At 44.1% G+C, this 17,517-nt stretch overlaps 1 protein-coding gene across 1 annotated transcript in view; it reads right to left on the minus strand.

Moving 5' to 3' along the window:
- The window catches only part of LOC111976146 (capping protein, Arp2/3 and myosin-I linker protein 3-like), a 36,596-nt gene that overhangs the window by 8,348 nt on the left and 10,731 nt on the right, over window positions 1–17,517 (minus strand). The window contains exons 17-33 of the mRNA XM_024004905.2: window positions 17,422–17,491; window positions 17,006–17,087; window positions 16,750–16,846; window positions 16,522–16,576; window positions 14,391–14,563; window positions 13,948–14,016; window positions 13,283–13,376; window positions 12,939–13,037; window positions 12,676–12,795; window positions 12,134–12,247; window positions 11,825–12,000; window positions 11,552–11,639; window positions 11,171–11,290; window positions 10,973–11,039; window positions 8,962–9,149; window positions 2,349–2,419; window positions 1,199–1,372 (exon numbers count right to left, since the gene is read on the minus strand). Of these exons, the coding sequence (XP_023860673.1) occupies window positions 1,199–1,372; window positions 2,349–2,419; window positions 8,962–9,149; window positions 10,973–11,039; window positions 11,171–11,290; window positions 11,552–11,639; window positions 11,825–12,000; window positions 12,134–12,247; window positions 12,676–12,795; window positions 12,939–13,037; window positions 13,283–13,376; window positions 13,948–14,016; window positions 14,391–14,563; window positions 16,522–16,576; window positions 16,750–16,846; window positions 17,006–17,087; window positions 17,422–17,491 (1,857 nt within the window). The remainder of the gene's footprint in view (window positions 1–1,198; window positions 1,373–2,348; window positions 2,420–8,961; window positions 9,150–10,972; window positions 11,040–11,170; window positions 11,291–11,551; window positions 11,640–11,824; window positions 12,001–12,133; window positions 12,248–12,675; window positions 12,796–12,938; window positions 13,038–13,282; window positions 13,377–13,947; window positions 14,017–14,390; window positions 14,564–16,521; window positions 16,577–16,749; window positions 16,847–17,005; window positions 17,088–17,421; window positions 17,492–17,517) is intronic.

The following is a 17,517-nucleotide window of genomic DNA, read 5'->3' on the forward strand; positions in this document are numbered from 1 at the left end:
GTTACCCACTGTTGGTTCAAACGTTCTCGACCTAACGGGTTAGCCTTCTACATCTAAGGCTTACTCCACCTAAAAGTTTGGGGTGAATTAGGTCCCATTGCCCCTGGCTACATGAGCCTTGCCTGACTGGGTTGTAACTGCCCATCCAGCGTTTTGTAGGCCTCTTGCTCGCACGCATACACACAAACTACATCATTGAACTAGACCCTTCTATTCAGCTCCACACTGCCCACAAACATTCTTATACCTAGGGCCCATTGAGTCAGGGGCTTTGTTGATGGCCCACTCCCCAATATACCTTGACTTTTTGTACTGTCCTATAAATATCATACACCTGTATCCGAACTACCCAACAACATATGGAATGTCTAATTGCCTTGAGGAAAATGAGTACAGCATTGTCCATTTGTAGACCAAGTACTCTTAACTTCCTCCTGACTGACTGTTCTTGAGGATGTCTGCTTCCATATATCCACATCATTTTCCTCCCTCATGATGCCATCTACTTTTGTGAATGAAGTTGCACCACGTCCCTCCTGCAGCCCAAAGCCACCACCGCACTAAATGATGTGCTGCTCTACCAGGTACTCGTGCTTCCCACTCGGGTGCTGGTGGATGGCTGTGCCCTATCTTCGGCTTTGCCAAGTCCCCCCTTTTTCCCGCCTCCATAACATGCAACACATGGTCCATTACCTGGGCCACTAACATTCTATCTTTTTGGTTTTTCGATCAGGACCATATAGTGAACATCTTCTCCAAAAAGTTGTTGAATCGTTCGTCCCCCATGCTTCCACGTTGAACCCAAACCCGTAGTTCCCTTTTGGCCTTTCTTTTCATGGGCTGGGTTTATTTTCTGGAATTTTCCAAGCTGTTTATAGGCACAGTCAACTTTGTGTATGTAAACTTCTGACCCACTGGAATTGCGATACAGTGAATTATAAGTGAAATAATCTTTCTGTAAACAATTGTTGGTAAAATTACTTGTGTCATGCASAAAGTAGATGTCCTAACCGACTTGCCAAAACTATAGTTTGTTAACAAGAAATTTGTGGAATGGTTGAAAAATGAGTTTTAATGACTCCAACCTAAGTGTATGTAAACTTCCGACTTCAACTGTATATCATACTGTGCAGATTGCAGCTGCATATATCATACTACATGGGAGAGTGTGTATGTATGATAATGAGGATTCACAAACCCTGTGGGTGCCATGGTGACAGTGCGACACTCTTCCCCACATCCGTCTCCGCCAGAATCTGGCCCCTGATTGGAGAGRGTTGAGTTGCGGTTCCTACGGAAACCAAAGATGGCCAGCATATTGCGTCTCTTCTTTCGTCTGAGGGAGTGGGCTTTATGGAGAGAGGACAACTGACTGATGTAGGGAAAGAGAGATGGAGAGGGTAAAGAGAGATGAGGGGAGCGAAACAGGAAAAAGAGAAAGGGTAAAGACAAAAAGCAGATGTTATGAGAGACAAACTGACCATAGCTATGCTGTAAAAATACAGTTTGTCTATATTTTTTAAGATACATATCTGTTCKGTTTGTCCCTAGTCAGCACCTGCACTTTTTATTATTCTCTCTATCATCAGACCCCCAAACACTCTTAGAAAAAAGGTGCCATCTAGAATCTAAAAGGGTTCTTCAGCTGTCCCCATAGGATAAACATTTGAAGAAGCCTTTTTGGTTCCAGGTAGAACCCTTTTGGTTCCAGGTAGAAAGCTTTTGGATTCCATGTAGAGCCCTTTCTACATATGGTTCAACATGAAACCCAAAAGGGTTCTGCCTGGAACCAAAAAGGTTTATGGGGACAGCCAAAAAAGAGTGCATGTTTCTCTGGGCTGCTGCCTCACTGAAACTTAATAACACTTCCCAGCAGCAAGGGATGTTGCTAGGATACCACTCCTGGCACACAATGCTTTATCCAGAGTGCATTACTTTAGAAATATGTTTAACAGTAAATGTAATAATACTAAAAGCATAAACTTAACAAGATGATCTGTTGTGTGGGTGTACTTTAGCATGGACAAGCATTACTCTGCCAGCCTGTGACAGGCGGAGAGGATACTCTCTAAAACTATTACTAAAGGCAGAGCTCACCTACTGTAAAGTCCTTCTCCTGAAAGCAGTCAATGGACTGATGGAAAGTAGAGCCTATGCTAAATGACTTAGGTTGTAGTTTCTTTGGGGGATTCATGTAATTTAGATCATGCATATGGTGTGCTATTCACTCCAATTGCCTTTAGTCATTGAGAGAGAGAGAGAGAGAGAGAGAGAGAGAGAGAGAGAGAGAGAGAGAGAGAGAGAGGTGTGTAGGAGAAAGAGAGAGAAAGTGAGAGGGGGAGATCTACCTATCAGGGAGCACTCTCTTGGTGTAGAAATCTGGGAGTCCATGATCAATAGGGGTGACAGCTCCATTTTGCTGGGGACAGAGAAAAACACCCATATTTTAGATTGACCATACAGATAGATGTAGGATCTTAATTTCACCAGTTTCTCACAGCAGACATTTTTCTTGCAGCAACATGAAATGTTAATTATTAGGTGGATTATAATTAATGGACATTTTTGTAGGGGTTGATACATTTTATGTAAGGGAAAATCAAGTCTGAAATTGAAAAGTGGACATTAAACTTCAGAAGCCTTTTTAAACATCAAAGWACTTTTTTGGGGGGGMGGTACGGTTWAATTTTTAAAGTGTTCTGTTGGTAATAATACAAATGGATTATACTACAGAGCTTTGGAGAGATGACTTAACCCAATTGGAGTAATTCACTTAGTATAGACAACCCTGGACACAATCCAAATCATCCTGAAAATAGAGCAGCATGCTGCCACTGCCGGGAGCTGGGAGGCCCCAGTATTTGGGAATATGCTATACAGTGGGAATTAAGCATGAGTCATAAATTCATTKAATTAAAAGTTTTTGTATTATCATTATGTTAATTACAGGAATAATTGCTCTAATGCAGGTATTCCCAAACTGGGGTACATTTTGTTGAACAATTTTTTCTTCACATTTTCAAACAGTCCATTTATATTTTCCAACGAGGCTAAACATTTGGGAGAGTTTTTTTTCTCTCGCCTGAGTAGCCTCGTTTCACTGCCAAAAATGTAATTAAACCATCTAGTGTTCAGCGAAATAACAACACAATGTCATATACAGGTAGGCTAGTCAAATAATTAACATCCAATCACATTAACCATTACTCTCTCGTGGGAATTCCACTAACGGTCCGTATGTAGCCAAACGTAGCTGCTGCTCATGTTGGTATCTGTACTGATGGCGCAAAAGCCATGACAGGGAGATATAGTGGAGTGGTAACGCGCGTCCAAGCAGTTGCTCCCGACACCACTTGGGTACACTGCAGCATCCACCGGGAGGCTCTTGATGCCAAGGGAATGCCTGACAGCTTGAAAGACGTTTTGGACACTACAGTGAAAATGGTTAACTTTGTTAAAGCAAGGCCCCTGAACTCTCGTGTATTTTCTGCACTATGCAATGATTTGGGCAGTGACTATGTAATGCTTTACAACATAGAACTGGCGTGGTTATCAACGGGCAAAAGTATGACAAGTAAAAAAAAAAAAAATTGAGACACAAGCTAAAGTTTTTACTGACCATAGTTTTACTTGTCTGACCGCTTGCATGATGACGAGTATTCTCACACGACTGGCCTATCTGGGTGATGTTCTTTCTCGCATGAATGATCTGAATCTAGGATTACAGGGACTCTCCGCAACTATATTCAATGTGCGGGACAAAATTGAGGCTATGATTAAGAAGTTGGAGCTCTTCTCTGTCTGCATTACAAGGACAAACACAGGTCTTTCCATCATTGTATGATTTTTTGTGTGCAATTAACTCAAGCTTACGGACAATGTCAAATGTGATATAGCGAAGCACCTGAGTGAGTTGGGTGCGCAATTACGCAGGTACTTTCCCAAAAGCGGATTACACAAACAACTGGATTCGTTAGCCCTTTCATGCCCTGCCTCCAGTCCACTTACCAATATCTGAACAAGAGAGCCATCAAAATTGCACAAGCAGTTATGTGAAAATTTAATTAAAATCAGAAAGCCACTGTCAGATTTCTGGATAGGGCTGCGCTCAGCGTATCCTGCCGTAGAAAATCGAGGTGTTAAGACACTGAGTGCCCTTTGCAACCACACACCTATGTGAGAGTGGATTCTCGGCCCTCAGTCGCATGAAAACTTAATACACGCACAGACTGTGTGGAAAATTGTTTAAGACTGAGACCTCTCCAATACAACCTAACATTGCAGAGTTACAGTGGGGCAAAAAAGTATTTAGTCAGCCACCAATTGTGCAAGTTCTCATCATAGGTACACTTCAACTATGACAGACAGAATGAGAAAAAAATCCAAGAAATTCACATTGTAGGATTTTTTATGAATTTATTTTCAAATTATGGTGGAAAATAAGTATGGTCAATAACAAAAGTTTCTCAATACTTTGTTATATACCCTTTGTTGGCAATGACAGAGGTCAAACGTTTTCTGTAAGTCTTCACAAGGTTTTCACACACTGTTGCTGGTATTTTGGCCCATTCCTACATGCAGATCTCCTCTAGAGAGTGATGTTTGGGGGCTGTTGCTGGGCAACACGGACTTTCAACCCTCCCAAGATTTTCTATGGGGTTGAGATCTGGAGACTGGCTAGGCCACCCCAGGACCTTGAAATGCTTCTTACGAAGCACCTCCTTGTTGCCCGGGCGGTGTGTTTGGGAGCATTGTCATGCTGAAAACCAGCCACGTTTCATCTTCAATGCCCTTGCTGATGGAAGGAGGTTTTCACTCAAATCTCACGATACATGACCCTTCATTCTTTCCTTTACACGGATCAGTCGTCCTGGTCCCTTTGCGAAAAAACAGCCCCAAAGCATGATGTTTCCACCCCATGCTTCACAGTAGGTATGGTGTTCTTTGGATGCATTCTTTGTCCTCCAAACACCGAGTTGAGTTTTACCAAAAAGTTATATTTTGGTTTCATCTGACCATATGACATTCTCCAATCTTCTTCTGGATATCCAAATGCTCTCTAGCAAACTTCAGACGGGCCTGGACATGTACTGGCTTAAGCAGGGGGACACGTCTGCACTGCAGGATTTGAGTCCCTGGCGGCGTAGTGTGTTACTGATGGTCTTTGTTACTTTGGTCCAGCTCACTGCAGGTCATTCACTAGGTCCCCCGTGTTTTTATTTATTTTTTGTATTTCACCTTTATTTAACCAGGAGGCTAGTTGAGAAAGAGTTCTCATTTGCAACTGCGACCTTGGCCAAGATAAAGCATAGCAGTGTAGACAGACAACACAGAGTTACACATGGAGTAAACAATAAACAAGCAATAACATGGTAGAAAAAAGAGAATCTATATACAAGTGTTGCAAAAGGCATGAGGAGCAATAATCGAATAATTACAATTAGCAGATTACACTGGAGTGATAAATCATCAGATGATCATTATGCAAGAAGAGATACTGGTGTCAAAAGAGCAGAAAAGTAAATAATAAAGCATGTATGGGGGTGAGGTAGGTAAATGGTGGGTAGTTACAGATGGACTAGTATCAGCTGCAGCGATCGGTTAGCTGCTCGATAGCAGATTTTTAAAGTTTTGAGGGAGATAAAAGTCTCCAACTTCAGAGATTTTGCAATTCGTTCCAGTCGCAGGCAGCAGAGAATGGAAGGAAAGGCGTCCAAATGAGTTTAAGCTTTAGGGATGATCAGTGAGATACACCTGCTGGAGCGCGTGCTGCGGGTGGGTAAGCCATCGTGACCAGTGAACTGAGATAAGCGGCACTTTACCTAGATAGCCTTGAGATGACTGGACAGTGTCTGACGACGAACATGTAGCGAGGGCAGCCGACTAGGGCATAACAGGTCGCAGTGGTGGGTCGTATAAGGTGCTTTAGTAACAAAACGAATGGCACTGTGATAAACTGCATCCAGTTTGCTGAGTAGAGTGTTGGAAGCTATTTTTGTAGATGACATCGCGAAGTCGAGGATCGTAGAATAGTCAGTTTTACTAGGGTAAGTTTGCGCGTGAGTGAAGGAGGCTTTGTTGCGGAATAGAAAGCCGATTCTTGATTTGATTTTGGATTGGAGATGTTTGATATGAGTCTGAAAGGAGAGTTTGCAGTCTAGGCCAGACACCTAGGTACTTATAGATGTCCATATTCTAGGGGAACCGTCAGGGTGGTGATGCTAGTCGCGTGGGCGGGCAGCAGTGAACGGTTGAAAAGCATGCATTTGGTTTTACTAGCGTTAAGACAGTTGGAGGCCACGGAGGAGTGTGTATGGCATTGAAGCTCGTTTGGAGGTTAGATAGCACATGTGCCAAGGAAGGGCCGGAAGTATAAAGAATGGTGTCGTCTGCGTAGAGGTGGATCAGGGAATCGCCCGCAGCAAGAGCAACATCATTGATGTATAGAGAAAAGAGTCGGCGAGAGGAACCCTGTGGTACCCCATAGAGACTGCCAGAGGACGGACAACATGCCTCCGATTTGACACACTGAACTCTGTCTGCAAAGTAGTTGGTGAACCAGGCAAGGCAGTCATAGAAAACCGAGGCTACTGAGTCTGCCGATAAGATATGGTGATTGGCCAGGTCGATGAAGAGGCTGCACAGTAATGTCTTTTATCGATGGCGTTATGAGTCGTTTAGACTTTGAGCGTGGCTGAGGTGCACCCGTGACCGGCTCGGAAACCGGATTGCACAGCGGAGAAGGTACGGTGGGATTCGAGATGGTCAGTGATTCTGTTGTGACTTGGCTTTCGAAGACCTTAGATAGCAGGGCAGGATGGATATAGGTTGTAACAGTTTGGGTCCAGGGTGTCTCCCCTTTGAAGAGGGGAATGACCGCGGCAGCTTTCAATCCTTGGGGATCTCAGATGATACGAAGGAGAGGTTGAACAGGGCTGGTAATAGGGGTGCGACAATGCGGCGGACAGTTCTGGGATTTGTGGTTCTGGATTTTTGCTCACCGTTCTTGTGATCATTTTGACCCCACGGGGTGAGATCTTGCGTGGAGCCCCAGATTGTGGGAGATTATCAGTGGTCTTGTATGTCTTCCATTTCCTAATAATGTGCCCAACATGGTTTCTTCAAACCAAGCTGCTTACCTATTGCAGATTCAGTCTTCCCAGCCTGGTGCAGGTCTACAATTTTGTTTCTGATGTCCTTTGACAGCTCTTTGGTCTTGCCATAGTGGAGTTTGGAGTGTGACTGTTTGAGGTTGTGGACAGGGTCTTTTATACTGATAACAAGTTCAAACAGGTGCCATTAATACAGTAACGAGTGGAGGACAGAGGAGCCTCTTAAAGAAGAAGTTACAGGTCTGTGAGAGCCATAAATCTTGCTTGTTTAGGTGACCAAATACTTATTTTCCACCATAATTTGCTAATAAATTCATTAAAAATCCTACAATGTGATTTTCTGTTTTTTTCTAATTTGTCTGTCATAGTTGAAGTGTACCTATGATGAAAATTACAGGCCTCTCTCATCTTTTTAAGTGGGAGAACTTGCACAATTGGTGGCTGACTAAATACTTTTTGCCCCACTATGTGCATCCTTTCAAACACACCCTTCTCATTAACCTGTGGTGAGTTAGTCACATTTTCAATTAACAAATAAGGTTTTATTTGTAAGATGGTTAAATAAAGAACCAAAATAATGACTATTTTTATATTATTATTTGTGCCTGTGTCGTGAAAAATTGCGAGATTATGTTATAGTGCTTGTAAAATTATATTAAATCTTTGTATTGGATTAGAATGGTTGTTTTATTGACAGAGAGAATCTGTCGACTATTGTGTGTTCAGTGTTCACTGAGGATGGCCTCCTATAAGATAGCACTGACAGAGGGATTACGATGTCTTTGGCCAATAAAACCTAAAGAGCATTCCAGATAGTGAGGTAATGTTTTTGTACTATGAAGTACCAGGAACGAGATTAGAACCTCGTTTTAGAGACCAAACTGAGCGATAATTTATAGTGAATGCAATCTGGCTAAGGGATACTCCTTTCTCAAGTAAAAGGCCCTTTGTGAAGGTTCTATTATCTGTGGTTTGTCATGTCGACTAGGGTGGTGTACTCTGGCTATAAAATATCTTGGTATTTTTATAGGGATCCTCAGAATTCATTATAGAACTGAATTGATCTGAGAGTCAAAGGGCTATAGTAAAGCTCACACATTATTAAAGATGAAGTTTGTAACTCTCCTCATTTGGTATACAGGAAATTGCCACGACCTGGTTCTATAAGAGCTCTTTGTCATTCCACGAGCCGGGTTGTGACAAAACTCACACTCATTCTTATGTTTAATAAAGTGTGCTGACCCTGGTGCTAGAGGGGGTACGCAGCTGGAGGTTGGATGTTTGAAGGGGTACGGACTATAAACAGTTTGGGAACCACTGCTCTAATGGAATAGAATATGCGCATGAGCACACACACACACACACACACAAAACACACACACACACACACACCACACACACACACACACACACACACACACACACACACAACACACACACACACACACACACACACACCACACACACAACACAACACCACACAACACACACACAGCACACACACACAGAACACATATGAACAGCAGAGAGTTAGAAACCTGTATCAATATTCATAATCTGGTTTTAATTAAGTAATGCATTAATATGGCCACAAGTTATAAATGATGCATGTATCATAATGGAATAMTATKTTTTTAGTTGTRATTATCTATGCTAATAACATCTGTWTCCTGTGTTATTAATATGCAAGTATCTCTATGTTACTCAGAGTTTTTAAAGTTCACATATAAGTTATTATAGATCCTGTATTTCCATATTCACAGGCAAGTATTACAAACATTCTGAGCAGTTCAGTAGCAACATTATATACTCCATATGGGGTGAGATGCTGAGGTCAGCTTCCTCTTACTGTGTCAGAGGGGGCATGTCCTGCTCGGTGCCTCCGTGGGGGCCTCGGCCTAACCCGCGTCACATGATGGAGAGGTGCACCTTGGGTAGGGAGCTCAGGCAGCCCCTCCCAGGACGTAGAGCGAGAGAAGGCCGAGAAAGAAGAGGACGCAGAGGGGGGTGGGGAGGAGCTGGAGTCATCACACTGGCCTGAAAGAGAGAGAAAAAAGATGAAAAGATGACGAGATAAATGGAGAAGGAAGTGGCGAGGGGCTAGAAGTTCCCATAGGAGTCATGTGGCGCTGTCAACGGTGCTTCAAAGACATACTGTTTAAAAACTACAACAATTAGCAACTGCACTCAAATTCAGTGTATTTGGAAAGTATTCAGGCCAGTTCACTTTTTCCACATTTTGTTATGTTACAGCCTTACTCTAAAATGGATTAAAAAWATATATATATCCTCAATCTACACCCAATACCCCATAATGACAAAGTGAAAACAGGTTTTTAGAATGTTTGCAAATGTATTAAAAATTAAAAATACAGAAATACCTTATTTTACATAAGAATTCAGACCCTTTGCTTTGATACTCAGAATAGAGCTCAGGTGCATCCTGTTTCCATTGATCATCCTTGAGATGTTTCTACAACTTGGAGTCCACCTGTGGTAATTTCAATTGATTGGACATGATTTGGAAAGGCACACACCTGTCTATATAAGATCCCACAGTTGACAGTGCATATCAGAGCAAAAACCAAACCATGAAGTTGAAGGAATTGTCCGTATAGCTCCGAGACAGGATTGTGTTGAGGCACAGATCTGGGAAAGGTAACAGAGCATTTCTGCAGCATTGAAGGTCTCCAAGAACACAGTGGCCTCCATCATTCTTAAATGGAAGAAGTTTGGAACCACCAAGACTCTTCCTAGAGCTGGCTGCCTGGCCAAACTGAGCAATCGGGGGAGAAGGGCCTTGGTTCTTAGTCAACTCCCTGACCAAGAWCCCGGTAGTCACTCTGACAGAGCTCCAGAGTTCCTCTGTGGAGATGGGAGAACCTTCCAGAAGGACAACCATCTCTGCAGCACTCCACCAATCAGGCCTTTATGGTAGTGGCCAGACGGAGGCCACTCCTGAGTTAACGGCACATGACAGCCTGCTTGGAGTTTGCCAAAAGGCACCTAAAAGAGTCTCAGATCTTGAGAAACATGATTCTTTGGTCTGATGAAAGCAAGATTGAACACTTTGGCCTGAATGCCAAGCGTCATGTCTGGAGGAAACCTGGCACCATCCCTACGGTGAAGCATGGTGGTGGCTGCATCATGCTGTGGGGATGTTTTTCCATCGGCAGGGACTGGGAGATTAGTCAGGATCGAGGGAAAGATGAACGAAAGTATGAGATCCTTGATGAAAACCTGCTCTAGAGCGCTCAGGACCTCAGACTGGGGCGAAGGTTCACCTTCCAACAGGACAATCACACAGCAAAGACAARGCAGAAGCGGATTCGGGACAAAGTCTCTGAATGTCCTTGAGTGGCCCAGCCAGASCCCGGACTTGAACCCGATCTAACATCTCTGGAGAGACCTGAAAATAGCTGTGCAGTGACGCTCCCCATCCAACCTGACAGAGATTGAGAGGATCTTTTTATACATTTCAATACATTTGCCAAAATTTCTAAAAACCTGTTTTCACTTTGTCATTACGGGATATTGTATGTAGATTGAGGGAAAGCATTTTAAAATCAATTTTAGAATAAGACTAACGTAAAACAATGTGGAATAAGTCAAGGCATCTGAATACTATCTGAATGCACTGTATGTTGATGCAGGAATGGGCTTAGGCTGGCATGCACATCAGCCATAAATGGCTCTCTCAGAGAGAGAGGAAAGGAGAGAGAGGGAGAGGGAGAGGAAAGGAGAGAGGGAAGGAGAGGAAAGGAGAAAGGGAGAGGAAAACAGACAGTCACTAATGACGTCTAAAAGAGAGCAGGTAGGAAGAGAAGGATAGAGAGATAGTGGTACGGAGACATACTCACTCAGCCTGGTAGAGACAGGTCGAATACGTCTAGTTCTAGAGCTATGCTTCTTAATGGCAATTGTGTCCTAGAGAAGGCAGAGAAAGACGTAGAAGCAAAAACAAACAAACACATCCCAAACAGACAATCACAGAACACATACGCTCACACATACCATACACACAACCTAAGCAGACAATCCCAACACACAATGCTCACTATACTGGTGCCCATCTCATCATCTGTGAGGTCCAGAGAGTCTCTGTGTCTGTGTGACCTCAGACCTGTTCCTCCGTCACATGTTACCTCCCAGCGCTTCACCTGGGACACCCGACGCGTCTGGGACAGGGATCAGACAATACACTTCAATAAATGTATTATGAAGTTTGTTATGAATAATACTGCAACTCTCATAAATGTGTTCTGACTGGTTTAATAAAGGTGTTGTGAATGTTTCTATGAATGATACTGCATAAGTGTAATGGTGTTATGAATGCCTGTATACCCCTTTCAAGTAAATCTTTACCAATAATTGTAAGCAAAAGGTGACAAGCCCATATAGATAGACAGAYACACAGACAGATGGCAGCGTGTCTATACCAGAGTCTTGTGAGTGGCGTAGAGCTCCTGCAAGATCTGATCCACAATGGAGTTGGTGAGATAGGAGACCACTGAGAGCTTCACCTCCCTGAGAGAGGGGGAGAGAGACAAAAAGTGTGGGGAGGAAAGGGAGAGGGAGGGCAGGGCAGAGAGGAGGGAGAAGAGAGTATGGTAGAATAAGTTCACAGATACCCACACTGATTCAATTGAACAAAGAAGGCTGCATTGCTTATCTTCCTCCCTCAGCTCCCCCTCTCCCTCCCTCCCCCTTACTCCAGCGCTCGGTGAATGTCCTGTGCTGCTCTCTCCATCAAGGCTGTGCGGATGGCGGAGCGAGGGATGGAGACGCGCTCCGAGACAGACGAGAGCGGAGGACTTAATCTCTCCGCTGCAGAGGAGGACAGCGGGCACAACTCACGACAGAGAGACACCATGGAATCAACAATCACCTGTCAATCAGTCAATCAAACGACCAATTAAACAAACAAATAAACAACTATGTCTATGTTTGATTAAGAAATGGTGAAGGAGTAAGTAAACAGATGATGTTGAATGAGTGATGTACAGTATTGAGCAGTATACCTGTAGTTCCTTGTCAGCTGCTTTGGTCAGTTCCCCTGCCAGTTGGTCCAGTCTCTGTCTGACTGGCCCGTCTACTGACAGCACATGAGCTAGCTCACAGAGAGAGGGGTACAGCTGAGAGAGAGTGAGAGAAAAAAAATACATAAAAAGGGCGAGAGATAAACCAGTGAAGAACAAACACCATTGTAAATACAACCTATATTTAATTTCCCTTTTGTACTTTAACTATTTGCACATCATTACAACATTGTATATAGACATAATATGTCTTTTGAAATGTCTTTATTCTCATGGAACTTTTGTGTAATGTTTACTGTTCATTTCTTATAGTTTATTTCAATTTTGTTATTATCTATTTCACTTGCTTTGGCAATGTAAACATATGTTTCCCATACCAATAAAGCCCTTAAATTGAAATTGAATTTGAATTGAGAGAGACGGTTGGGGGGTCATATGAATACACAAAGACATACAATTAACACTTTAAACTCACCTACGCTCCAGATGTTAGAGAAATGATTCAGGCATGTACACACACTCACCGCACGGGAGTTTCTGGCCTCCTTCAGCACCTGTTTAGCAGCTTGAATCTCCTCCATCTCCCCTACTCCACGCAGCACACACACCTGCTGCTGCACACACACACTCAGACGCTCCATCACCTGGGAAACAGAGAACAGACAAGCAGGAGGAACATCAGTAAAAGACATACAGGTTTACAATACACACATATTGCTCTCGTGATGGCTCAACTCACTCTCTCTCAYTCACACACACATGAATAATATACATATGCTGTATGTACCTGTTCAGCAGTGCTGGTGACCAGGCCCTGGTGCAGCCGTAGAGCCTGTCTCTGAGAGAAGCGCTGAGTCTGGTTGTTCCGCAGCAGAGCACGCTGGATCTGATGACCACAGATAAAAAACCATTCACTCACACTGGCAATATGGTCATGTGTGGTAATCTCAATGAAGCAGTGTAATTTGAAATGGAAAAAGTAGGAAAGGGTTGGTGATGCTAGATCCCCTGTAGAGAAAAGAAGCAGGGGAGGAAAGGACAAAGCAGATTAGATGAGAGGATGGTTAACAGAGGAATGGAGGGAGGAATTGAGATGGGTGCAGATGAACTCGGGTAGCATCAGAAGCCCACCTTGGTCAGTGCCTGCTCTGTCCTCTCCGAGGTACTACGGTACGCCTGGCTGATGTCACTGAGGGGGAGGGGCATGTACTGCAAGGTGAAGTTACTGAGAGAAAACCCACCGGCAGAGTTAAAAGAAAGAGAAGGGGTTTGAGTTAGAAAGGAGACAGAAAGGAAGGAAATAGAAAAAGAGCTGCAGAAAAACAGTTAGAGACCCAAGCCTTAATATCCCCAGTGGACAGAACTCCCAGAATTCCCRCACATTATGCTGGACTATGGCACTGTGATAGGATGAGTAATGCTTTGATTATTGCAGCCTGATTAAGGGGAAGTCAAAGCTCTCTGGCTGAGCCTCACAAGTACGTGTTTAGTCCTGTGTGTGTAAAGTAAGCTAGGTTTGGTTCCTGTGTACCTGAGTTTATATATTAGCCAGCTAATTCTGAAAATACTCAGAACAACAGTGAATGTAAATTAGACAGAACTTCAGGTACCCCAATGTCTCTCGGATCCTATTTAAATCAAATGTCTTGCTTAGAAGTGTGTGTGTGTGTGTGTGTGTTGTGGTGTGTGTGGTGTGTGTGTGTGTGTGTGTGTGTGTGTGTGTGTGTGTGTGTGTGTGTGTGTGTGTGTGTGTGTGTGTGTGTGTGTGTGTGTTGTGGAAGCACAAACAGTCTCACTGTTCAAGGGCTCGAGCCACATCCAGGAATCCTGTAGCTGAGGTGTTGTTACGATCCCACGTCACACTCCTGTCAGGACGGGGATAACCAGTGTCAAACACAACCACAACCATCCAACCAAGTTACTTCCTGTCAGAACAGGGGAGAACCAGTGTCAAACACAACCACAACCATCCAACCAAGTCACTCCTGTCAGAAAGGGGAAACCAGTGTCCAAACACAACCACAACATCGCACAAGTCACTCCTGTCAGGACAGGGGATAACCAGTGTCAAACACAACCACAACCATCCAACCAAGTCACTCCTGTCAGGACAGGGGAGAACCAGTGTCAAACACAACCACAACCATCCAACCAAGTCACTCCTGTCAGGACAGGGGAGAACCAGTGTCAAACACAACCATACCTTCTATCTCTTTCCCTCCCTGTCTCTGTCTCTTGCCTGAGTGTGGTGTTGATCTGTAGGGCTTTGCTCAGCATCTTGGCTCCAATGTCCTCCAGGCTGTTCCCACTCAGGTCCACCTTTCGCAGACAGGTGTTGCTGCCCAGAGCGTTTACCAGCACTGTACCCCGAGAACGCAGCCGCGAGTCAGCCAGTGAGAGGGACTGGAGGGCCTGGGGAGGGACAGGGAAGAGGGGAGCGAGAGGGTGAGGATGGAGGGAGATGGGATAGGGTGGAGAGCAGTGGAGAGGTAAAGCAGAAGAAAAGGGTAGGACAGAACAGATGACAGAAAAATAAAGGAGAAGGAGATGACAGTGGAGAGAGATGGTTAAATACAGCTAGGAACAGGTGGCAGCAGTGCTGAGGAGGAACTGAGGAATTTAGCATTTGTAATAGAGTGATGTGTCAGTTTTGTACAGAAAYGAAATAATTCAGAGGGCACAATATGTTACAGCCCACAGTAAGAGGTCCATGGAGTGATATACAAATTAATAAAAAATAAAAAACTGAAATTCCTTKTTTACATAAGTTTTCAGACCCTTTGCTATGAMACTCGAAATTGATCTCAGGTGCATCCTGTTTACATTGATCATCCTTGAGATGTTTCTACAACTTCATTGGAGTCCACCTGTGYTAAATTCAATTGATTYGACATGATTTGGAAAGGCACACACCTGTCTATATAAGGTTCCACAGTTGACAGTGCATGTCAGAGCAAAAACCAAGCCATGAGGTCGAAGGAATTGTCCATAGAGCTRCGAGACAGGATTACGTCAAWCACATAATCTGGGAAGAGTATAAAAAAAATGTCTGCAGCATTGAAGGTCCCCAAGAACACAGTGGCCTCCATCATTCTTAAATGGAAGAAGTTTGGAACCACCAATACTCTTCATAGAGCTGGCCGCCCGGCCAAACTGAGCAATCGGGGGAGAAGGGCCTTGGTCAGGGAGGTAACTAAGAACACGGTGGTCACTCTGACAGAGCTCCAGAGTTCCTCTGTGGAGATGGGAGAACCTTCCAGAAGGACAACCATCATTGCAGCACTCCACCAATCAGGCCATTATGGTATAGAGAGGCCAGACAGAAGCCACTCCTCAGTAAAAGGCACATGACAGCCCGCTTGGAGTTTGCCAAAAGGCACCTAAAGACTCTCAGACCATGAGAAACAAGATTCTCTGGTCTGATGAAACCAAGATTGAACTCTTTGGCCTGAATGCCAAGCGTCACGTCTGGAGGTAACCTGGCACCATCCCTACAGTGAAGCATGGTGGTGGCAGCATCATGCTGTGGGGCTGTRTTTAGGCGGCAGGGACTGGGAGACTAGTCAGGATCGAGGCAAAGATGAACAGAGCAAAGTACAGAGAGATCCTTGATGAAAATCTGCTCCAGAGCGCTCAGGACCTCGGAAGGTGAAACTTCGCCAGAGTCTAACAGGTCAGCGACCCTAAGCACACAGTCAAGACAAAGSAGYAGTGGCTTCGGYACAAGTCTCTGAATGTTCTTGAGTGGCCCAGCCAGACCCCGGACTTGAACCCGATCCAACAACTCTGAAGAGACCTGAAAATAGCTGTGACGCTCCCCATCCAACCTGACAGAGCTTGAGACGATCTACAGAGAAGAATGGGAGAACTCAGGTGTGCTAAGCTTGTAGCTTCATACCCAAGAAGCCTCACGGCTGTAATCGCTGCCAAAGATGCTTCAACAGAGTACTGAGTAAAGGGTCTGAATACTTAAGTAAATGTGATATTTCCCCCCCCCCCAAAAAAATTAAATAACTTAGAAGAATAATTCAAAAAAACTGTTTTGCTTTGTCATTATGGGGTAATGTGTGTAGATTGATGAGGAATAAAATAAAATAAAATGTAGACTAAGGATGTATCCTAACCAAAGGTGGAAAAAGTCAAAGGGTCTGAATACTTTCTGAATGCAAGGTACTCGAAGGGAAACACTATACTGTAGAAAATAAAGAGTATGTACGTATGAGAGAATACCATGTACAATACATGTGGAGTGTGTGTGGAGAATATCAGTATTTCACAATGTGTTTCCGTACAATCAGTGAATATTCAGTGAATATTCAATTGTGTGTAATGTGTGAATGATGTGTGAATTGTGACGCATTCTCACTCACACACTCCTCCTCCTGTATGAGTTGGACCAGCTTGTGTAGGATTTCATCCAGCACCCTGTACATAGATCCATGGGGAGAGAGGCAGTTCAGGCTACACTCAGCAGGAGCTCTGGCACTAGTCATTTCCTGCTGCTATCGTAATCATCCCAGTCTGCCTGAGGAAAATCAAGCTCTGATGCAAACTGACGCACACACACACACAGACAGAGTGCCTCTGTAGTACTGTACCTGCTCTTGATGTTGAAGTTCTTGCCCAGATACAGGTGCTTTAGGGAGGTGTGTCTGGAGAGAGCTGGTAGAACTGAGAGAAGGTCTGCATCCAGCCCTGTAAACACAACTACATCAAGCACACACCATCCCCTCATACAAAACAAGCTCAAACAGACAACCCCCTCACACAAAACTAGCTTGAGTGGTGCAGGCTACCACAGTGGTGCAGAGTATCACACTGTGCCATAGTGGTGCAGTCTGTCATTCTGCTCACCGTTGTCTGAGATGTCCAGAGTGGCGATGGAGGAGAGCCTAGGGAACAGCTCCTGGATCACAGAAGCTCCTGCAGATTTCAGCTGAGACACGACAGACAGACAGACAGACAGACAGACAGACAGACAGACAGACAGACAGACAGACAGACAGACAGACAGACAGACAGACAGACAGACAGACAGACAGAAAGACAGAAAGACAGAAAGACAGAAAGACAGGACAGAGAGCATGTGTGAGAGGAGGAGGACATTCAAAGCACAATAACAGGAGACCTTGACATAGTTTTCATCTATAGCTACTGCTCAGTAAGTCCTTATTGGAAACATAAGCAATGAATGCCAGAGAGATAGACATGGTCAATTATATAAAGGCCAGCAGGAATTGAATGTTGTGTACAGAGTGACAGACTTGTACCTCACAGCCACTAATGTCCAGGTGTAGGTCATTGATGTGAGGGTTTGTGGTCAGACCGATGAAGAGAGACCTAAAGAAAAAGAGAGGGACAAATAA

The sequence above is a fragment of the Salvelinus sp. IW2-2015 genome, linkage group LG16, assembly GCF_002910315.2.
Source record: "Salvelinus sp. IW2-2015 linkage group LG16, ASM291031v2, whole genome shotgun sequence".
In the NCBI taxonomy this organism is placed as follows: Eukaryota; Metazoa; Chordata; class Actinopteri; order Salmoniformes; family Salmonidae; genus Salvelinus; species Salvelinus sp. IW2-2015.